The sequence below is a fragment of the Leptosomus discolor genome, chromosome 19 (assembly GCF_034619465.1).
Source record: "Leptosomus discolor isolate bLepDis1 chromosome 19, bLepDis1.hap2, whole genome shotgun sequence".
Lineage (NCBI taxonomy): Eukaryota > Metazoa > Chordata > Aves > Leptosomiformes > Leptosomidae > Leptosomus > Leptosomus discolor.
The window spans coordinates 11,762,516-11,785,336 of NC_141409.1; the positions used below are offsets into that span (position 1 = coordinate 11,762,516).

Genomic DNA, 22,821 nt, shown 5'->3' on the forward strand with positions numbered 1-22,821 from the left:
AGGACAGGCAATTACACCACAAAAATGTAAATCCATACTTTAATTTAACGCCACGGGGTGATATTGCAGACAAGAAGCAAAGGACCATCCGATGCTGCTTGTTACAGTTCACAGCCTCGCTTCAGGAAAAGGATGCTGGAGGGGCAAGAGTGGGGGACACCCCAAAACCTCCCCAGCCTCCTGGGCACAGGGCCCCTGGCTGAGCACCGTCAGCTCCCCCTGCACAGCCCTTTCCTCATGCCTGGCTCCGAGGGGCTCACTGAAAACACGCCTGGTACTAAACGATGCCCTGCGCTTCTGTGGCTCTGGGAGTCATCAAGAGAGGCAAGCGAGGTGCCTCACCTGCAGCGGGGTCACTGGGAAAGCCACTTTTTACCCCTCTCCCTCCTCAGCCTGCTCCCTGGCTGCCAGAGATAGCCTGGCCCAGCAGTGCCCACAGCCTTGGGGTGTCCTCCGCATCCACGGGGACCTCGCACAAAGCAAACCCGAAGTTCACGTATCATCTCATCTCAGGGGACACAGTGTGCTCAGCACAGGGGTCAACTGCCACGGACCAGGGAACTCATGCCAAAACAGCACAGCTGTAAAAAAAACCCCAAAACCCCAGGAAAACAGCAACAAACTGGCAGACCTAGCGCAGATTCGCAAGAGTACCAGGGGACCCCTCTTACCACGTGAGCCCTAGCAGTTGCTTCACTTCTTTTGTTTCTCAGAGACCCAACCCCAAGAGTCAGAAACGAATAAAGGGAAAGGCTTGAGTTTTGCCTGCTTTGTGTTTTATGCAGCTGCAACACGATCATCCCCTGGGATCATCTTTCCTCCCCGCAGGCAGGTGAGGTGGAAGCCGTCATCTCTGGGTACTGGGCAGTAACTCAATCCCGCAGACCAGAGACAGACACTGCCCCGTACGCCTCGGCCAGGGAGAAGCTGCCTCCACCGCGACCGCAGACCCTGCTGCAGGGAGCACTCCCACCAGCATGCAGGTGAGTGCTTCGGCTCCTTGCTCAGCCCCAGCGCGGAGGCTGGCACGAGGCTGACTCCTCCGGGACAGCAGGGATCGGGGCTTTCCCTTTGGCTTCTTACCTTGCGAGCTTTCACAAGGCATTGTCAGGCCGAGGACCAAAGGCTCCCTGTTAACCTTGCGGGTCCTCATTAGCATCTCAGGCCTTCAGTAACAGGTTAAAAACAGTCAGAAAATATTCATAGTGAGTTATTCCTCAGTATTTCCATCCATGGATGCACGGAAACAAGCCTTCTAAACTACAGCATGGTAACATCCTTGGGATCTCACTGTGCCACAAGAAGTAGGGTTGCTCAGGTTTCTAGGAGGAAAAGAGCCTTACACTAATAATACAGAGACCATGGTCCGAAAGGTGTGACTGTTTTTCTTGAATATATCATAAAATGAAGAAAAGCCTTTCTGCTCTCGTAGCAAGAGAATTCAGTGTCCATGTCTTCTCTCCCCCAGCTGACACTCTGCAGGCTCCGGACTCACCAGTGGTGCTTCATTCTCTTTAACATCTTGCTTTTCCACGTGCTGCTTTTTGGAGCAGATTTACTGGAGGAATACTTCCTGCGGTCGCTACCTCTTTCTTACACCGACGCAAAGACTCTTGAAATCAGGGAGAGGGCCAGGAAGCTAGATATGGATCCCCTAAAGGCCAATCTCTCTTACACCGTCAGCAGCGCAGCAACATGCTCCGAGCAAGAGATATTTTTGCTCATTCTTGTCTGCAGTAGCCCAGAAAACAGGACAAGGCGCAACGTGATCAGGCAGACGTGGGGCAACGTGACAGACGCCAGCGGTTATGCTGTCCTTACTCTGTTTGCTTTAGGAAAGCCAGCTTCAGCAACCACCCAGCTGGAGGTCCACGAAGAGTCTCGAAAGCACAGAGACATTATCGAAGGCAGTTTCATCGATTCTCCCAAGACGCAGACACAGAAGATGTTGATGAGCGTGGAGTGGACAGTGGCCTTCTGTCCCCATGCAAGGTATATTCTTAAAACAGATGAAGACATGTTTGTCGGTATCCCAAGCCTGGCTGGATACTTGCTTGGCTTAACACAGCTTGAGGACGTTTACATTGGGAGGGTTGTTCATCAAGGAGCGCCCAACAGAGACCCCACAAGCCCTGCCTTTGTTCCCATCCGCCAATACTCAGAAGCGTTTTACCCGGATTACTGCGACGGGAGTGCTTTCGTCATGTCCCAGGACGTCGCTCGCAAGGTGTACGTGGCTGCCAAGGAGGTGCCAGTCTCGGTGCCCCCCGACGCCTTTGTTGGAATCTGTGCTAAAAAAGCTGGCATCACTCCCATGCACAGCTCTCGATTTTCTGGGGGAAAGCACATCAGCTACAATCGATGCTGCTATAAATTCATTTTCACCTCTTCCAACATGCGAGAGGACGAGTTATTTAAAGACTGGAAGGAAACGAGCGATGGGAAAGGTTGCTCATTACTGGAAACTTACTACAGTCTGGTGTCCTGCAAGGTTTTGACCTACATTGATAAGTTCAAACGGTTTAACTTGGATGGGATTAAAAGTGAGGTTCTTCATTTCGCCGATTAAGATTTAACTTCTGCGAAGAACGTCTGAATTTTCTTTTACCAGCTGTTTTTTATCTTGTTAACATTCAGTAACAGTAATCTGAGTTAGCTCCCTTCCCTTCAACAGCAAATGACTTCTCAAATGCTATAGTGCGGCACAGCAGCAAGAGAAACAGAGGTACTCGAGCTACGTAAGTACTTACAAGAGCACGCATACAAGTAAAAAAAAGTTTTCCAAGAAACTTTGTCTGTATCCCATTTTCCAGACCTCTGAAGTCCTCTACCTTATGCACTTTCCATCTCTGAGGCATCACCTACTTCCAAATTATTTTGTAACAAAGGGGAATCTTTCCATCCACAGACGGACCAGCGCCGAGCAGTCACAACTACCGCTCGGCGGTCTGTCCTACAGCACCAGTGAAACCACGGAACAGCTCAGAGTGGGGACATTGAGCCACCGTGGCAAGCGCTTAGGTAAACAGCCCGGGTAGATTCTAGGCAAGAAATCTGACTCACCTGTTAAACAACCCTGTATTTCTGTCGGTCGTGGCCATCAGAGAGGCGCCGACACAAGTAGCTCAGTGCCACAACGTTACGCTGGAGAGGGGCATCAGCGCCGAAGTCAGCACAAATCCACCAGCAGGCGGGTGACACCAACCTTACCCAAAACGGGAACACTCCAGGAATCAGGGACCAGTCACCAAACACCACCACCCCCCCCCCGTGCCTACGTCCTCCAGGTAACTCCGCCACATCGGCTCTTTCAGCGCCGACAGAGCAGCTGGACAGATTTGTTCTGCAGTGTGACGGACACAGGGGAAGACACACACACACCCCCCACCCTCGAGGGCCCCCGTCTACTCTTCCCGCTGTGACTGAACGAGTTGGAACGTGCTCTGAAGGATCCACAATTCTTAAGTACCAAGTTATGCTGCTTGTTAGCCCGGGCCAAATGATAAGCTTTGGTTTTGATGGGGTGAGGGGTTGTTGTTGGGTTTTGAGGGGGTTTTTTGTTTTGTTGTTTTTTTGTTTTGGTTTGTGGGTTTGATTTTTTTTTTTTTTTTTTGGTGGGGTTTTTGGGTTTCCTTCTTGGTTTTGTTTTTAAACCACGTTCATCAAGTTCAGCATGTTACCTCAATTCTCATTCTCCATCACTCCATTTCTATTTCCTCCTCAGTTACCTCCACCTGTTACTTTATGGGGGCAGGACAGCGACAACACGCTTAAATTTTTCCACTGTATATAAGACACAGCAGCAGCAACATGTAAACCGTACAGCAATACACAGGATGGGTAGGGAAAGACATGTGAATAATAAGGGGTAAGAATCCGACCAATTAAGCAGAATGTTGAGCTCAAAGCTCAACAAAATAAAGCATATGTGCATATATAAAGAGAAATCCCCTTGTTTGGCATCTCTGCGGCTTCTAAAATATTGTATTTGACAGATGTACCATGCAAAGCAGATGCTAAAGACTGAGCACAGAGTGGCCTTCAACAGCAACAGCTGAAAACACGCGTAGAAGAGACTCACGAATTGCAGAGAAGGTTTATATATTGATTTCTTTTACTGAGATTTTGGTATACGGCTCACACAGAGCTCCCAGCGCACAACGGCACCTCAAATAACAAAGCTGAACTGCCCAACCCAAGCGCAAACTAAGGACTTCTACACTCTTTTTCGTTTCCTTTTTAGTGCTTTCATGTTTTTTTTTCTGGATGCAGGATTCACGAAGCTTCTCTGCTCTCACCGTTCACAAACGAGACACCGTGTACCGCACCTCTCACGATCGGATGTTTATTACACGGAACTCGGGTGAAAGCGTCAGCGACAGCGTAACGTTGGATGACAACTTTTGTACACGGCAGGTCATCAGGAACGAGGCAGATCCCCTGCATCCCGACAGCTTATGAAACACGAAGGGATCTTCCCCAGCTACCCGGCTCCTCTGAGCCCGCTTCGCCTCCCTGCCAGCAATTTCTGGCAGGCGATACCATCACCTCTGCTGCGGCTCAGAGCTGCTACGAACAAGACGACAGTTGTGGCAGGACTAGATCATCCTGCTTCACCTGGCAGAGTGGGGACACAGGGCGAGTACGTTCCATAGCTGTATACCTGACACGCTACGAAAATAAGCCCAAAAGTAGCAATTTTGTGTTTTATTATGCTTCCCCCAGCTATTCCTCAGATTTGTTTCTTACATAGTCAACTAAAATAATATAAACCCTATATAAAGTACATCGTGGTCTCTGTTTATGGAGAAAGACACACCACACGTGGCCAGAGTATCCAGCTAGTCCTGCACCGCATCCGCAGCCGGCTGGCCATCTTCAGAGGACGAGACACAGCTCCAAAAGGTACATTTCCATCCTCCCCATTCAGCTCATGCCCTTCAACATGACAGCTTTATGTTCTTACCCCTTGTATTCTAACTCAGGCAACTAAAATCATACTTTTTTTTTAAATAACACTTAAAAAAATTTTATCTCCGATAAAAAAATAGTGTAAACGATTTAAGGTTTGGTTCTGAAGTAGACTTGTAGTGCTAAAGCTCATGCCCCTTTGGAGCAAGTCAACTGAGCTGCCATACAAAGTCACAGTCAACAAGGGAGACGAAGCTCCCAATTTGGTTTTACGCACAACAGCGTGCATTCATTTGTTTTTAAAAGGGCTAAAGGCTTTTTTTTTTTTCCTCCATCCTCAGCATAAAATGTAAACAATATTTAGGATTATTTATTCAAGCAAGACTCACATCCAGCAAGTTGAAAAAATAAGAGAATCCAGTTTGTGCTCCCTCAGGTGGACAGAATATTACTAGCTTATTCTTACCAACAGGGTTTCTGACAGACTATAACTGGCTAAAAGAGTGTGTTCCATGCAAGTGCCAACTTTGGCGGATATTAAAAAAAAAAAAATAGAGAGAAAAACTATGGCAGCATCTGAGGTTACAAACCTCGAAGTGTTTTGGTGTTTGGGTTTTTTTTTTTTTAATTGAACTGTGATCTACTGAGAAAACGCGACAGGAACTCCAAACCCATGACCAGTTTAGCTAAACACTGAGAATTTCTGCAAAATCAGACGCAGTCAGCAGCTGACAGAGCGCTTACCTTGGTTACTTGTCTCACGACAGTGCAGAGAACTTCTGCCATGACAATCTATGGGAAAATATGCTGTGCCCTCTAGGTTTTGATTCGCTCTCTTGACTCTCATTTCCAACAGAATCAAAGTGCTTCACATTCCTTTAAAGAGACAATCTAAAGAGACTCCAGTGTGGGGAGTCTTTACACCTATATCTTAACAGCTATTTCAGAAACACGGTTTGCAGGAAGGGGAACCAAGACACCAGTGACATTACTCTGCTCCCTCCACGGCTGTAGTAGAAACTGCCTTAACATAATAAGGGCCTTCACGCAAGTAAGCCCTAAGCCTCAGGTAATACTGATTCCCAAAGATCTCCGCGATCGTTTTAGAGTTCACGAGGGCCTTCACCAGTTCGTATTTGGCATCCTTCGAGGCTTTGTCCGGCTCCACGGATCTGTCTACAATGTACTCCACAAACCCCGGACTGTCAAGCATCAACTTCTGGGCCCACGGTTGATTTGCAATAGCCTAAACATGAAGACAAAAGAGGGGGGAGGGGGAAACACCTCACTGTAAAAACCCAAAAGCCAGTTACGCAGTCGGCTGTTACGCAAACAGCCAAGGAAGAGGGAAAAAGAAGTGGGATATCCGTTCTACGCCACAGTTACACAACCACCACCCAAATCGAGCAGCGGGGTTTAACACTGGAAAACAAGTACAGCTCAGTGCTTATCTTTAAAGTTTTAAGTGAATTATCACAGCAGTTCCTCCGATATCAAGGTAGCACCCTAGAGCACAGCTGCTGCTTTGGTGTTTTCCTCTCGAATTTATAAAGAAAATAAGCATTACAGACATGACACGTCTGCTGTACTATTTACACGGCGAATGCGAGCGGGGCACAATGAAAAAGGCCTTATTTCTGACCCCTTCAGGGCTTCAACAAGAAGTTTGTGGCATTTATTGAAAAGAAAAATAATCTGAGACCGAACGGCAATACAATCCACTAGCTGATCTTTAAAAGGAAAAAGCACTTACAGTGAACACCCGCAAAGCCCCGCAGTGGAGATCAGGGAAGGGCTGAGTGCTGATGCTCCTGAAGAGTTCCAACGGCTGGCTCGACAGGGCTGTGAACCACGATTCAGTCATCCTTAAAAGGTCTTCTGTCTGCTGCTCTGGCTACAGGCATCACACACGAAAATGAGAGCGCTGGGTCAGGCATATGAAAAGCTTTCACGTTTTGAGTATATGTGCAATAGTTATTTAAAACAAACCACCAGCAGATTAAACTGAAATAGTTTAAATTCTCAACTTATTTTCATGAATGACAAAATATTGCATTTAGCTTGGAGACAGACTTAAATAAATCAACTTTGATACACGAGAAGTGCTGTGCTGGAGAGCAGTCCTGCAAGACAAATGAAGATGGCTTACCTGCTCATTTAGAGCTACACTACTGAAACCCGATCACTGGATCTAAAGAACATACACGTGGATTAGAGCAGCGCATCACAGCCACTACCCCTTTAAAGCACAAGAGCATTAAACTGCTTACTCTCATTCCTTTGCCAAAGCCATCTGGACTTTATGTTTTATAAACAGAGTTTACAACACCTGGCTTCTTACAAACAAATAAATCAGGGAATTTCAAAACAGCAAAGTTAATGACTTGGAACGCTAGAAAGCTGCCACTTCTACCTAAACTAGGTGCTGCAAAAGGTCTGCACCCAATTAGTTAGATGCACAATAATTCTTTTTTTTTTTAAATCTACAAGAATGAAAAAGATGACAAACCAAACCACAAACTTACGGGCAAGTAAAGAAGAGATGAAATGGCATCCAAGCATCGAAGCCGTAACTCCGTGGGGGCATTCTTTGCCTGGTGCCCTATTCTGTTTAACAGATTTTGAAATCTACTTCCTTTGAAAACAAAAACAAAGTGCTTTCAATTAACCCAGACAGACCTCTGCAGGCGTACAAAGTCACCTGTCTGTCCCATTATACTGCAGGAAGAGTGTTGTACCTTAAACCTGAGAAAGGCAACTTCTTGATCTACTCTAACAAAAGCAGCTTAAGATTCTCTTTGCTTCATAGTGATCCAAGACAGACAAATCCAAAGCCTTTATGTTAATTCCCCAGACTACCCAAACACTTCCAAAGAGGCAGTTGTGTCACAGATGAGTGAGTTATCTTGGGAAGCGTGGACCCTAGTACGCCCCAACGGCTATCTGCTAATACAGATTTTCACTTAAAACCCCAGAGTTTGGACTAGCAGCAAGAAGTCTAGCACCTGCTTTCAATCCTCTGAACAGTTTTGTATTAGCAGAAACAAGGCAGTCTTTACAGAAAGCCTCATCACAAGGAAGTTCCTGTTTTTCTAACCCTGGTGAGAAGGCCATGCCATCAGTAGAAACTGAGGGACCTAAAATAACACAACAACTGACAGTTTGTACTATGCAGCTCACCAGAAGAGAATAATTTGAATCATGCTCGTGACACCAGAATTCTAGCTGCCAGGCATTTCATGCTGCCATGCCTGGCAAGACAGTCAAACCCCACCTTATCTGCTATTCAGACACCCTTGATTACTACATACATAAATACATCTTTCAAATCCTTTCTCTACTAGACCAAACCAATTCACTCTTGTACAAATACGACATACTGAGAAAGCTTTATAAAAAAAAAAAAGAAATACTAACTGGTTTTCTGTAAAACCTGTTTGCCTTCCACATTGGAACCCAGGATTCCTAGCGTGTCCACAGCCACTCCAATCATCGTCGGATCATGACTTTCTGCCATTTCAAAGACTTTTTCCATAAAGACAGGGTATCGTTCACAGATCTGCTGTGGACTGTCTACAACAGCCAGATTTCCAAAAAATTTAACAAATCCTGAGAGAACAAGACCAAAAAAAGCATTCAGAGTAGAGAAACAGTAACTTTAGCAATGTCAAACGTACGTCAACATAAGATTGTTTCGCTGCTAAACTGCTGTTAAGTCTGAACACTGAAAGACATCAAAACAAGGACAGAACTAAGGAACAAGTCAGTGTTTGATAAGTTACTTAATTCACGATGTAACAGCTGCCTTTTGAACTCATAAAAAAATAATCAAGGCTCCAATAACACAAACTTCAAATGTACAGTACAGTCTCTCCAGATCTCACCTGTACTACCACTCAGCATGTTTTGTACACATCCAACATACACATTCTAATATTAAAAAATTCACCTAAGCTTTCAAAACAGAGGCTTAATAGTCCTCTCAATTTAACTCATGAATAGAAGCAAGCAGTAACACTGGAAACAAGAAATGCACAATGTGACCTGGTAAATAGAAGCCTGAGAAAGGATCGGACTCTGCACCAACAATGATGTTCGAAATTTTATCGATAACTCCTTGTTGAGCAAGATACTGACGCCCATGTGGGGTATGGGCCAGCGAGGTCACCATCTCTATACATGTAGCTCTGCAACAGACAAACAGTTATTTTGGCATATTTCAGACGGGATTCTGAAGCACTCAGTGATGAGGAAAAAACAGGCTTTCTACCCTTAAAACAAAATCCAAGCAAGCAACCAAAAAAACAAACGACCCCCAACGTCCAACACTCCCCCACGCTCACTCAGCTACCTCACTTCAGGTTGGAAAGAATGCTGAAGTGTTTGTATCACGGCCCAGCATCACAATTACCACAGCATACTGGGGAAATTCTGGTTTGGTTCTCAATTTTAAGTACACAGTAATTCACACTCAAGGCTGTTTAAGAAGAGGCAGATAGAAGTGTTTTCCTGAAAAGGCTTTCAGGAGAAACACACACAAACGTGTTTAAAGAGTGTTGTTTTAAGACTAAACATCAAAGTTTTTGGGGAAATCTCATTGGCAAACTCACTACCAACATACCTGACCAGCACATCATCTCCAGTCAGCTCTCCAATTAACTCCGATATTAATCCACTGTTTGCACAGTAATTTAGCGAATCTGCTGACACCGAAGAAATCTCAACAATTAACTAAAAAGCACAGGGGGGGGAAAAAAAGGACGATTTATGAAAACATTATAATGATAACTATTCACAGGAACAGCCAAATAATGCTGACTAACCCTCTATATAGTAAATACAGAATTTCATGACGTTTTCGTAGTTACTTAATAACGTTAATAGTTAACCTAAGTGTTAACAGTTAGATAGTTAACCTAAACGTTTGCCTGAAACAAGTTCATAAGGAGTTCAGAGTTTACAGCACATGCATTTGATTTCTATTCAGCCATCCTTCCTTCAGAGGATTGCCACTGCTATTCCCATTAAGCGCCAGAACTGCTAAGTTGTATTATTTCTCCTTTGCCATATATATCTAGTGACACACGTGGCATCTCCCAGTCTGTTCCCCTCCCCAGAAGTTTCAATAGCACTTCACACCAAAGGTTACAAGACTACAGCAGCTGTTTCACTTTCACTTTCAGAGAAGCAAGCACTTTATGGTATCTTTAGTAACCCTGTGTAGCCCATCCAATGCCCTGGGCACCACCAGTTCAAACATACAAGATGTAAACAGCACTGCACGCTTTTGTACCATGAGAAGTCCTGACATTATCTGAGGGCCAACACTGCTGTACTCTTCCTACTCCTTTCTAGTCTTGATCAAATGTAGACAGGAAGAAAACTTTGTAAAGCAGTGAAGAACAGTACATAAAAGCAAGCCATGAACGCCAGACTGTAATTCAGAACCACAGTCCAAGAGAACTGCAGTATCATCTCATTCAAACGCTAACATTGATCACATCCCTACCTCATACACTCTGTATCGAACAATATCACTGGTTGCCATGACATTCTTCAAGTCACTCAACAAACTGCTCACAAATAAAGCCTCTAAGCCATCTTGCGTCTGGGCTATTCTTGAGAGAGATTTGATGGCCTGGAAGCAAAAACAGGAGGTTATTGTTAAACAGAAACAAACAAAACCGCAAAGAGAAGAAAATCCAAGACAACCAGACCCAGTTTCAATGTTCTCCACTAACATATTAAGCCAAGTTACACACTAAAGTTGGAATTGTGATTCACTTTTCACTGACGAGCACTAGTTACGGTTACTGTGGTCCAAGTCTCTGGCATCACATTCAGATCTACGAGTTCACTTTGCAACACCTACTGGAAGATAACAGTTCTGGGTAAATGTTCTACCACATCTAAGTAACACCTGGGCCTGGGGCACCTACAGGCTTCTAACACGTTTCAAGCAAGATAAGCGCTCTTTTTTTCCACAGAGGAGCAGAGGCCGTCACCTCAGACACAGCAGAAAAGGCGTTTCGTGCAGTGTCTATGGCAGTTTGTAGAGGAAGAAAAAAAGAAAGTAACACTTGCCTCTTTGGCCACGGCTATTTTCTCTCCACCAATGCAATTTATTATTTGCCGCAACAGTTCAGGGCTGTTGAGAATTTCTGTAACAGCATCTGAATTTTCAACAATCCTCCCAACCTAAAGACATGATTAAATAATTATAGAAAAAAATATTAAAAGAAACTTTTTCCACTCTAAGGACATTCAAGTACTGGAACAGCTACCCAGACTGACAGAATCACCACTTTTGGAGATACTCAAAACTCCACTGGACAATACCCTGAGCAAGCTGCCCCGCTTTTAGCTGGGGGCTGGACCTGAAACCTCCAGAACTCCATTCCAAACTACACTGCTCCACAATTCTGTGCTTTTATATTAATGCAACAAGTGTCAAGTTACTACAGCCTGCTCCCCTTCAGTGTTTCCACAATATTGTTCAAAGTATCCTGGATATCAAAACGTTGCTGCACTTTATTCTCATGGCACTTGCTGTCAGTGCTGGCTTAGAAAGCTTTAGGCAGAACATGTGACAGAAGATTCACTTACAAGTTACTCCTGTCAAGTTTACAGACACGTTATGTTTAACAGACACATATAAAGCATTATATACCAACACATTGCACAGTATCCATCCAAAATTGCACGAGCATCTAAGAGCACAATTCCTGCAGATAACACTTGATGCTGTGCTTTTGTCACAAATTAGGACACGAAACAACAATAACAGAGCAGGGCTAACCCAGCCCGGCTCAGACAGAGCTCTGTTCCCTCCTCCTGGAGGAAAACCCCGTACCTGAGATATGGTGAGGATCTTCACGGAGTCGTCAGGGTGGAAAAGCCCTTTCTGAAGCTCTTCTCTGAGGTTCTGGATCACATACACCGGGTCCAGGGCCTGCAGCAGCCTCTCCAGGATGGAAACACACGCAGACACCTGCTCCCTGGGCGGGACGGAGAGAAAAACAAACCTTTCAGGAAGGGGACGCCGCCGAGTGCTCCCAGACCCTCAGCTGGGCCAGTCCCCGCCCTGCAGGAGGGCAGGGAAGGAGACGAGGCAGCAGCAGCAGCAGCAGCAGCCGCCTCGCTCCGAGGGAAACGGGAGGGAGGCAGGCGGCGGGGCAGAGCCAGGCCCACAGGACCGGGCCGCCGCTCACCGGTCATTGACGCTGAGGAGGGCGAAGAGCGCTCCCAGGTGGTCGTCGCTGAGGCGGGCGCGGAGGGCGGCGGGCGGCACGGCCTGCACGGCGAGCCGCAGGGCCCGCAGCTCCTCCAGGGGCGCTTCCCGCCGGGCCGCCCGCTCCAGCAGCTCCGCCACCGCCTCCGCCATCTTGGCGCCGCCGGGAAGCCTCGCGAGAGCCCGCCGCCCCTAGCAACCGCCGCCCCTAGCAACCGCCGCCCCTAGCAACCGCCGCCCCTAGCAACCGCCGCGCCGTCTCCAGGGGCCCCTTTCCGCGTCCGCCGCGCCGTAAACAAAATGGCGCCCGCGCCCCGCCCCCTTCTTGGCTCCGCCCGCCTCGCTGGTCTGATTGGACAAGACGCGCGAAAGGGCGGTGCTGGAGCGGGGTGGGGTCGGTGAGGGGCGTGGCCCCGCCTGAGGGGCGGTTGCGGGGCCTGAGGGGACGCTGTGGGGCGCTGCCCTGTTGGGGGGAAATGGGGGGAAAATGGTGTTCGTGCGGGGGCGGGAATGAAAACTGCCTCAGCCAGGAGAGTCAGTCGCTGTCCTGGGGTGCGCCCCGAGCCAGCCGGGCAGCCCTCGCAGGGAGGGGCACTCCGGGGACTGTGGAGAACAGGCCCCTCCAGGGCCGAACGCGGGCCTGGAGCCCTAAGGCGGTGTCACCCGTGTGAAATGGGGACGCGGGAGCTCAGCCTGGAGATGCCGAAGTGGCAGAGCTGCACCCCGGGGCGGGTCCCGCTGGCTGGGAGGGGGCTGCAGTGCTGGGACACCCCCCCCACCCCCGTGCTGCCTCTCAGCCCTGCTCGGGGCGCTGGGGACGGCTCGGCCGCCTCACGGTGGGGCGCGCTGCCAGAAAACACAGGGTTTGCTTCACACCAGCAGGAGAAAACTTTTCAGCCCGTGGACAGCAGGGGAGACAATGGGTGTAGCCAATACGTGACCGTTACCGTACTGCAGAGCGGGGGGTATTTCACACCTCCCTGAGGTCCCCAAGCAGGCAGCTTCTTCCAGGAACGGTGTGCGGGAGCGCAGCCGCCAGGCTCTCGTCTGAACCCGGGCTGGGGCTGCTGCACCAGAAGTACTGTACGCTGCGGGGTGACAGTTCCTGTGTTTTTCTAATAGCTTATGAGAAATGACAGTAATGTAATAAAGCTACAGCGTGAGACAGAATGGAGCTCCGTGTTCCTCTGCACTGGGTTGCTTACAGGAGCATTTTAGGCCCAAACAACACAACACAACTTAGCAGCTTCCGAGTAGTTTCTGTCTAAAGTGTACAGAGCCGCAAAAATACTCAATCTGAGAAAATAAACTATTTTATAGATGGGGAAATTAAAGCAAAAGTGCCAAATGGCGTCAGCAACTGTCTCAGACAGCACTGGTAGGACCCCAGTGCTTACACTGGAGGGAGAGGTTTCTCCAGCTGGTTCTGAGACCAGCACCGGTACTACCAGGCTGTCTGTTTGTCCCTGCTACGGCTTTGACCCCGCTGCTGGGGCTGGCTGAGCATGGAGCTGCGTGCTAGGGCTGGATGCTGGGGCTCGGGGTGGTGGGGAAGGGTCCGTGGGGAGGCAGGAGCGCCGGGGGGACACCGTGCTGGCCCACGGGCCCGTGCCTCAGCCCCACGCTGGGGCAGGCAGGCGGGTACCAGCCCGCAGGCAGCCAGGGAAGAAGAAGAGGAGGAGGAGGAGTTAGTGCTCGTTGCGGGCAGCCTTCCCGGGCAGCCTTCCCAGCTCTGGGCAGAGCAGGTGGAGGGACGGAGGGGATGAGATGGAGTGGCTGAGCCAGCGTTGCCCGCTGCAGCCCGCTGCCCAGGGCTGCCCCCGGCCGGGCCGTGGCACCTTGCTGCTGGTAAGTGGGAGCCCTCCGGCGCTGCCAGGGCTGGCTCCGTGCTTGGGACGGGGGGGACATGGGTGATGGGGTGTGTGCCAACCCGAGCAAGGGTGGAAATGCCTCTGTCTGTACCTTTATAAGGGAACCTCTGGGGGGAAAAAGAAAAAAAGAAAGATCATGCAGGGGGAATGTACTCTCAGTCTCTGGCGAGAGCGAAGCAAATTTCTTAGGAGTTGTTTTCCACTTGCGCTGAGGAAGCTCACAGCATGCTCGAGATTGCCACGAGTTGTGTTTGGGTTGGGTTTGTGGTTTTCTTTTTTGCACAGAACCGCATCAAAACTAGGCAAAAAGTCCTAACATGGTAATTTTAAACCCGAAAACTGTTTTTAGTTCACCAAAGCCAAAACAAATCTTGCAGAAATCTTGGTCTCTCTCTAAACTCAACTGTCATTTTGCTGGTCAGTGTTTTTCAGTGGAATACTTAAAATTTCACATTGTTTGTCAGTTTTGTTCACTTCAACACTTCAGCAGTCACAAGTTTAATTGGTTCATCAGGTGGCAATCCTCAAGATTCACTCCTTTGCTTTTGCACTGTCCCTTGGCAAATACAATTATTCGGGGGAAAAAAAGAGGGCTTTCCTCTTTCTTTTCAGAAAAAAAAAAAAAAAACAGGGGGTATAAACCACCCCAAAACCCAAGAGAATGGTCACTCTTGTAGTAATATTCAGTCACAAATATTTGTGGGGATTTCCTCATCATGTGTGCATACATCTTCCAAGAAGATTAAGAATTGCTGTGCTGAACAGGTTGGATTTTTTTTTTCCTGAGCAGGGAGCATGATTACATTCTAATCTGGAAAAATAGATACACCAGCGTATCTCTGGCTTGGAACTACCTGAGTAGCTTCTGGGATTTGTTGCATAATATTTGTTAAATGGAAACAGTGGAAAAAAGAGCACAAAAGAAGCTCTAAAAATTATTATGGGAAACCTTGTGATAACAAAGAATATTTCCTCAAATGGATTGGAAAAGAGGAGACAACCAATATAACACAACAGTCATTTTCCAAACAGAAAGGAGCTCCCGTCTTTGTGGTGACAAGACAGATTTTTTTAATCTGATCTTTTTAAAAAAAACAAAACTCTGTAATGGAAGGTTTTTCAGAGGACAAAGGAGGAGGGAAATAAAGGGGAAAAAAGAATGTATTTTTAGTCTCATAAGCATTTTTTTTTTTTATCACTCTAGTTGAATAAGGGCCAGATGCTGTTTGTTTCACAAACAAGACAAAAGACAAAGAGAAGAGCAGCTGTGCAGAGAGCGCGAGCGCTGCAGCCCCGGGTACGGGCACCCTCCTTTGGCTGGGGCTCAGCACACCAAATTAACCTCGCTATTCCGGCAGCATCCCTGCTGAGATAATGATATATTTTTATGTGACTGTGTTTATGGCGTGTGAGCGCAAAGAGCAGCTAAGGGGCTCACCAGGAACGGCTTCTCGTGTACAGCAAAACCCACTTGTTGCCACTGCACTGCCAGTCTACGGGGAGGGCGTCACTGTTTCCCGCAGACAGACACGGCCCTGCAGACCTGGGCTGTGTCCGTGAGGATTTCCGTGCCTGCAAGGATCCCATTTCACTGTCCTATTAGCGTCAGATAATTACGATGAAATTAACTCAAAACCTACATTTAAGTCTTACCCTCCCTTGCCTGCTGTTTGAGTCTGTACCATAGCCTGGGTGGGCTGCGCAACATCTATCAGCAGAAGAGAGTATTCATCCTGGGCTGACAGGGCAGGATGAAATCTCTCCAGGTCCTGGCACAGACTGCATTATCCCAGGCTTCCCAAGGCTCTGCTTCCACATCCAGCTCCAGCCCAAATCTGTTTGCCGTGGCCAGATCCTTACCCCTACCTGACATACCGCTCTCCTCCTTTCCACATCCCTGGGGAGGCAGAGGGTCCCATCCTCACCGTTTCCCAGAGGGCTGGACATGCCTCACCCTGGGCGCACCGCTAAAGGATGGCTGCAGGATGTGCCTTCAGCAGGAATGATGGGCTCGGGGTCGGAGCCGTGCCTGCCGGTTCCCTTCTTGCTCCCTTTTGCAGCGGAAATGTATTTTAACAGAGACAACCAGTGGCTTATCTCTTTATTCTTCTTTGGAAAACCAGTCCTGGCTGCTGAGGCCGTGCGGTGGGGTCTGTAACCCCCATTAGTCTGGGGTGTGACCTCCCGCAGCAGAGGTCCGCGCACCTCTGGGCTGATACAGCCTCAAAAGCTGACCCTTTCCTGCCCCGGGTTCTTGGCACAGTACCAGACTGGCCCCGTTGGAGGGGAATGAATCTCCCTACGAGTATGTTTTTACTTCAGTTGCAACTAGCATTCCTGTAAGGCTGAAAGAAGACTGGAGGCTTCCCTTGAGCCACAGATAATGTAAATGCTTAGTTTTATTTCACCTAACATCGTCACTCGTACGTTTTGCATTTGAGGTGGTGACTCTGTCTTTGCTGATGTACCCGGTGCTGAGGAGTCTCGCTCTTCAGCTGCACGCTGCCGTCACGGGCGGCTACGTCTCGGGGACTCACTCCATTGCCTTCATCAACTGTCTCAACGAGCAGATTGCCAAGGATATTGCAAGGTACAGAGACGCTTCCCCTGCTTCCCTGCTTGACTTGTTTGAAAGCGGCTTCTCGTGGAATAAAGCTTTTCCTTGTCCCTCGAGAGGATCTGTACTTCTCTGTACTTTGCACTTCTACCCAGACGGTGCTCCTTTTCTCTTACGCTCCCTCTCTGTGTCACTTACCCACTTACCAAGGGCTGTGCCTTCTAAAAGAAAGCTGACAGTTGCCTCTGAAGTCAACGCCACAGTAACATCAAGCCAATTCTCAATTTCATTTTCAAGACCCATATTAAAGCCGTAGCCCTGAATCTCTGGGTCCTCAGATGGATTAAGCCCCAGCCCTGTGTTTTCTGATCCGCCACAGTCTTTCTTCTTCTCTAGAACAACACAGATAACAAATTCCAGGAGAGGTGTTTATGGAGAGGGGCAAAGCACAGTGCACTGCCGTGAAAACAAATAAAAGACGAAAGTGGTTCACAGCAAACACAGAACAGGCACTTCTGAGGTACCACCTGGAAGCCTTCACCCTGCGCACCAGCCAGATTTCAGGGAACGAGGGCTTTACCTTGATTTTTTTCCCCTTCTTTTAATGCATGAGATACTTTGCATGATATTTTGTATGCAGGGTTTTTTTCACACATCTGTCAGTCCCTGACTCAATAGATGGTTTGTTCAAAGTACTGTAACCACGTTGACTGAGGAAATGTTTATGATGGACCATTAAGTTTCCTGCAACACCTCCTGCGCTGTTTTCCCTGCTACTCTGCCGCTTGCCAAAAACTCTCCATCTTCTGTAAAGTGTTCCCAAGCAGTCGTTCAGGAACTGACAGGCTACTGAAAGGGATTTTGTGTCACCTTAAATACTGCGACTGTATTAAGAAATTCAAGTAGAATAATATCTGCACTGCTTGATGTCTTCTGAAAAAAAGGAGCAACTGTACATGGCTGGTGAAAAGAGCCTCAGTTCCCGAAAATGCTTCATCTTAACAGCTTTGCAAATGTTTTCCACTCTTTGTTCCTTATCTTGCAGGGAAGGGAGAGGAAATAAATCACTCCCCATTGCTAAGGTACATGTACTTGGGTTGTGTTTTTACTGGTGGAGTAATTACTCCTTTGTCCTGGAATTTGGATGAGTGAGCCGTGGTTGTAGAGGATGACACAGGGCTTATACACTCCCACGCACCTTTTTCCTGTGCTGTCGTGTTTATTCTTCCTTTACATTGCTCAGTGGGGCACTCACTCTGATGGATCCATTTGCAAGGGAATTTTCCACTGGTTTTAAGGAAAAGGAGCTCGAGGTTTGTGAAAGCAGATGAGCTGCAGGTAGAATTCAGCATCTGGCTTGTTTGCTGAATCTGTTCTATCCCATTTTATCTGGATTCCTATTAACTTAAAATCCTCAGAAGAAATCCCCGAGTCCACACAGGAGACCTAGCCTCTCCCCTGTGCCTGCGGTGAGAAGTTAACCCCTTTGGGCTGGATGGTGTGGCCACTGCACCTCATGTAGCTTATCCAACACCAAGCAGCCTGTCAGCCTCCAGTTCTGCCTTAGGTTTGTGCATATCCTTTTCTTTGCCTTTCTTCTTATTAATATTTCATCTTGTCTCAATCCAGAGCCTATTTGTGAGTCAGGGACAAAGGAACACACATTAAGTACTCAACCCAAAGATATCATGTATTATGCAGAGGTTTTCCACAGATCACGTTCAGCTTCTTATGTTTCCTGTTCCCATGGTGGCCACTTGTTTCCGCTCAGCTTGCTAGAACAAAGCTCAGGATCTCAGTTAGGATCACAGTATATTGGGACAGCGCAGAAGCAATTAGAAGGTACTCGCCCAAATCAAAAGGTTCCTGCGCTAAAGGGACTTGGAAGTTGCAGGCAGCGAAACCAGAATGATTTGTGCCATGTGTTTGACATGACAAACGCAGCGGGGATAGCTCCGCTCACGCTGCTGCAGTTTGTGGGTCTACAGATTAACTCAAGATGCTCTACAAACGTTAAACGCCTAGAACATGCCGAAAGCAAACAACCTGCGGCCTCCTCGGGTGGCTGTCCTCTCAGGCCACGGTCCCTCTGAGCCACCGGCCGAGAGAAGTCCATCCTTGGCACCTTGCTGTGCTTAAACGTTGAACCCGATCCCACGAGTCAGCTGGGTCCAGGCACTGGTTCGCCAGGGCGCTGCTGGAGTGGCAAGGTGGTGTAGGATCGGCGGGAAGGGCTGCGTTCCTCCCAGCGCCCGGGCTGCTCCCGATTCCTCCCTGTCAGCCCCACCAGGGCCTTTGCGCTCGTAGCTGCGAGGTATAAACCCCTACACCAGGCAGAGAAGGCAGGGCTGATGATGAGGACATACAAAGGAGCTTAGACATGTCCCAGCTTTCCTTACGGGTCAGAGGCCAGATGTGGTTGCACGTTAGCACCCTGGCCGGGGTATCTTCAGGTCACCGCCATGGGGGAGGCACCTCATGTGCTCCTTCTGCTTGTCCTTGGGGGCACGCTAGCCTGCGACCCAGTCTGTCATACTTTTACAGTTTGTAATGTCTTTTTTGAAAACTAAGAGTTTCTTAGAGTTTGTTTTGTAGTTACTTCCAGGCTGTATCATACCCTGGATGTAAGGATAATAAATCTTTAACTTGCTCCGAGCCAAAAGCATTCTGGAGAGCATTTTGAGTTGGAATGGTTTTAATTCTGTAGCTCACAAGGAGTTAATTTGTGCAGGTTGTTGAGTCGATATCAGTATCTGATAACTCCTGTCTTCTCTGCAGCTCACAGTCATCCAGAATTGTGTGTTCAAAGCACTTGGTACAAAGTAGTGCCCAGTGAGGCCAGTGTTAAAGAAAACCAAAGGTGAAGTCACTAGTGCAGCCCCTTAACAGAGCTGCCTGCAGGAGGGATGGGGCTGCCATCTCCGTGAGAAGGGCCCAGACATTGCTGTGGTCAGAAAACACAACATTTGACCTAGTTCTTCTAAAAATCCACCCTAAGATTGCTTCAGTACTCTTTAATCACTTAAATATCACTTCTGCTGGCAGACCCAAGCAGCTCTGCAATAACAAATCAGCCTGTGACTGAAGGAGGAGGCCAGAAGGAAGGAATTTATTTGGGCTTCAGATTTCTAGGACATTTTGGGTAGAAAAACCTTGATGTTGTTAATTTAACAAGATCCACATTTAGTCTGCTCTGTGGGGGAAGAGGCACAGTTTGACAGCGTAAATACAGGACTGGGAGACAAACCCCTTCGCGTCCATCCCAGCCCTGGTTCTTGTGGCCCTGTGACTGCCCTGGCGCCCCCGCAGTGAGATGGGCACAGGGCTGACGCTGGGCTGGGCTCTTGTGCTGTGAGGCACGGGTCCCCGGCCGGGAGCAACACCCAACCGCCCTGCTCAGCGGGGAGGGTCCCAGAGCCGTGCCAGCAGGACCTGAGCTGAAGCAGCTCCCGCTGGAGGTCACCTTTGCTTCTGCTTTCTCAGGGTAATAATTAACCCCAAATCCCACACCCCCACTGTCAAAGCTGGTGCTGGCAGCCAGGGGCACCATAAGGGAATGTCTTCACGGCTGGGGTGAGCAGTGACCCGCAGCCAGCTGGGGACAAGCACTAACTCCTCGTCCTGTCTCACCCAGGGCCATCATGGACAAGAAGCTGGCTGCCTACGTGACCATCCTGCCAAAGAGCTCGGCCTTGTAAGTTGGGCTGACTGTTCCCCAACGGAGGAGGCAAACGTGGGCTCCCAAGTGGGGGGGGGGGAGGAGGAGGAGGTGGACACCCCACGGCCCTGGGGAGAGGAGGTAGTTTCCAGACACAGAGGGTGGAGATGATCCTCACCTCTGCAAAGTGAACTAAACCTATTAAGGAGTGCAGATGCTCGGGCTGCCCGCGGGGACCATTTATTTCTCGGTTACTTGGCTACACAGAGTTCTAGCAAAGAGCAAGGTGATTTGCAGCCCTGAGGACAGGGCACCTGTTTTTAGAGTATCTAAAAAGAACCCAAGATAGGGACCTGAAAAGGGCTTTACAGTATCAGGCAGCACTTTCAGGAAGGAAGAACAGTAGCTTTAACCTTGAAATCGGTCCAGCCACGCTCTGCAGGTATCCTCAGCCATCCATGCAAAAGGATTATGCTTGTTAGAGGAGTGAAAGAGCAAAGCCCCAAATCAGCCATTTGCTTGTAGGAGCACCCTGGCCTAGCCCCGCTGGAAGAGGGGAGCGGGTTCCCACATCGCAGCCTCCCCGCAGGAGGGGTCCCTCACAGTGCACGCACCCCCCAGGCTCTCCCATAGCCCAGCTGAGGCTGCTGAAATAGGGCAGACACAGAATATCCTTCTTGCTCTTATGCTTCCTTCCCTACGAGCCACCATGGCCGGAGCGGAGCTGCTCCTGTCCAACCCTGCCTGCTTCAGCTGCTGCCTCCTCCGTGCACTGCTCGGGAGACACCGCGACGCCTCCGAATGCCTCCTTGTGCGGGAACCCAGCGTGCAGATGAGATCACGATGGCCTTCTGTCAACATAAATGTTTTGAAAGGTCATAGCTGACTCACGAGAAGTACATCTCCTCTCCTGCGGGGAAGGAGAGGAAAAAAGCTCGATGCTGCTGCGCTCAAGCCTCCCAGCTGCAGCCATGCCACATTCCCTGGGGGCACCATCCCCCGGCCACCCCAGTCCCAGCTCCTTTGCCCTGCTGTCTGCCTGGGGCAGCTCTCTCGAGGCTGGCACAGCCGAGGAGGCTCTGGTCTGTAAAGCTGGAGGGCTCAGTTGCTGCACAGCAGACTTTTGGGGTCAGCGATGCTTCTTGAGCACCACTTTGTAAAGCAACGGCCACGTGCAGAAAGCACCAAGCAGGAAAACTAACCCCCCGCAGGGGAATCGGCATGGCTGCACCCAGAGCTGTATTTGCTGATGCTTCTTTTCTTTTAAATCTAGGTATTTCTGGAAAGGGGAACTGGAAGAATCCACTGAAATACTGCTGGTAAGTGACAATTCCCCACACGGCGAAAATCGCCGTTCCAGGCAGCCCCAGCCAAAAGGGGCTGCAGGGCGGTTTGGGGAGGGTGGCACCAACCTGCCCGAGATTTGGGACAGTACCCAGGGACGCCGAGCATGTGGGCATGGACGTGGTGGCTGGGGGTGGCAGTCTGGCTTGGCCCCTCGTCCTGCCACCATAGGGAACATGCCCTGGGGACAAGCCCAGGAAGGGCTCCTGTCGCACCGCTGGCCCTGCTGGATGGGTGCAGCAGAACTGCGCATGCTGGGTTGCTCCATCCCCCTCACTCCTCCCACGGTTTTTGTTTTGTCTTTGTTTTTTATGCTCTACAGTTAGTGAAAACAAGGACATCCAAAATAGGCGAACTGTCCAACTACGTCAGGTGAGGCTCCGAGTCCGAGGGAGCACGGGGTTTCCTACCCAAGGTTTGCTGCCGTCTCATGCACGCTCAGGTTTTGGGAGTCAAGTTCCCTGAGCCTCGGAGGGGGGTTTAAGTGCTCCCGATGTACCTCGTAAGCCAGAAAAACCCAGACACTGCACCAGGAAAAAAAAAAAAAAGAAAATATCAGGAGGAATATCAACTGTTGGGCTTCAACCGCACCGGGTACAAGGAGGGATTCTCCTTCTCCTCACACAGGTTATTCCCTGGCTGCCTCCCGGCAGGATTTCCTGCGTTTCCCAAGCACTGCGTGGTGAGCGCAGCCAGCTTTGGGCCAGGGCCCCTGGCAGTCAGCTGCTGGCTGTGGTAAACCCCAAACTCAAAGCAAAATTCTCACATGGCCAAAAGAAGACGCGGGTGCTTTGAAGTCAGTGGGGAGAGTGGGGCAGGGCTGGCGCGCGCGGCTGGGAGCGGAGACCTCTGCTTCCTGCGCCTGGGAGCGGGTCTGTTCTGCTGGGGGGGCCGTCGGTGCCACTGTTCCTCTGCGTCTGTTTCCACTTTAGATCCATCCATCCCTTTGAAATTCCTGAAATCATCAGCCTGCCGATCGACCAAGGAAACCCTCTCTACCTCAAATGGGTAGAGGAAAACGTCCCACGGGACTAACAGAAGAGTGGAGAAAGCACCTCGCTTTCGGGGAGCCTGGATGAAACGTGCTGAGCCGCGCTGGCCTCCCTGTGCAGGCAGGAGTTCCGCACACGCAGGGAGGCAGCTTGTATCTTCACGGGTATGCTATAAGGCAGCAGCTTGGGATTGGGAATTTCGTTTGCGCCCAAAACACCCCCTCCTCGGCCTGACCCTGTGCTCCAGGGAGCACCAA

General features: G+C 49.2%; 3 protein-coding genes across 4 annotated transcripts; 2 read left to right on the forward strand and 1 right to left on the reverse strand.

Annotated features, from left to right (window-relative positions):
* Window positions 1–977: 977 nt before the first annotated feature.
* On the forward strand, window positions 978–2,569 carry B3GALT9 (beta-1,3-galactosyltransferase 9). Its single transcript, XM_009957402.2, has 2 exons — window positions 978–983; window positions 1,469–2,569. The coding sequence occupies exons 1-2, from the start codon at window positions 978–980 to the stop codon at window positions 2,567–2,569; spliced, it is 1,107 nt and encodes a 368-aa protein (XP_009955704.2).
* Window positions 2,570–4,095: 1,526 nt separating this feature from the next.
* PSMD5 (proteasome 26S subunit, non-ATPase 5) lies at window positions 4,096–12,310 on the reverse strand. The gene is made up of 10 exons (XM_086475531.1): window positions 12,123–12,310; window positions 11,765–11,909; window positions 10,996–11,109; window positions 10,421–10,549; window positions 9,533–9,642; window positions 8,956–9,098; window positions 8,329–8,520; window positions 7,437–7,546; window positions 6,665–6,805; window positions 4,096–6,157 (listed from the first exon to the last, which is right to left on the reverse strand). The coding sequence occupies exons 1-10, from the start codon at window positions 12,293–12,295 to the stop codon at window positions 5,900–5,902; spliced, it is 1,515 nt and encodes a 504-aa protein (XP_086331657.1). The 5' UTR covers window positions 12,296–12,310; the 3' UTR covers window positions 4,096–5,899.
* CUTA (cutA divalent cation tolerance homolog) lies at window positions 5,478–22,607 on the forward strand. Of its 2 annotated transcripts, XM_086475747.1 has the most exons (7): window positions 5,478–5,492; window positions 13,910–13,990; window positions 16,455–16,603; window positions 20,205–20,264; window positions 21,502–21,547; window positions 21,895–21,944; window positions 22,505–22,607. In XM_086475747.1, the coding sequence occupies exons 1-7, from the start codon at window positions 5,478–5,480 to the stop codon at window positions 22,605–22,607; spliced, it is 504 nt and encodes a 167-aa protein (XP_086331873.1). The 2 variants fall into 2 exon arrangements, with proteins under 2 accessions (XP_086331873.1, XP_009957077.2); XM_009958775.2 differs by lacking the exon at window positions 5,478–5,492.
* Window positions 22,608–22,821: the final 214 nt, after the last annotated feature.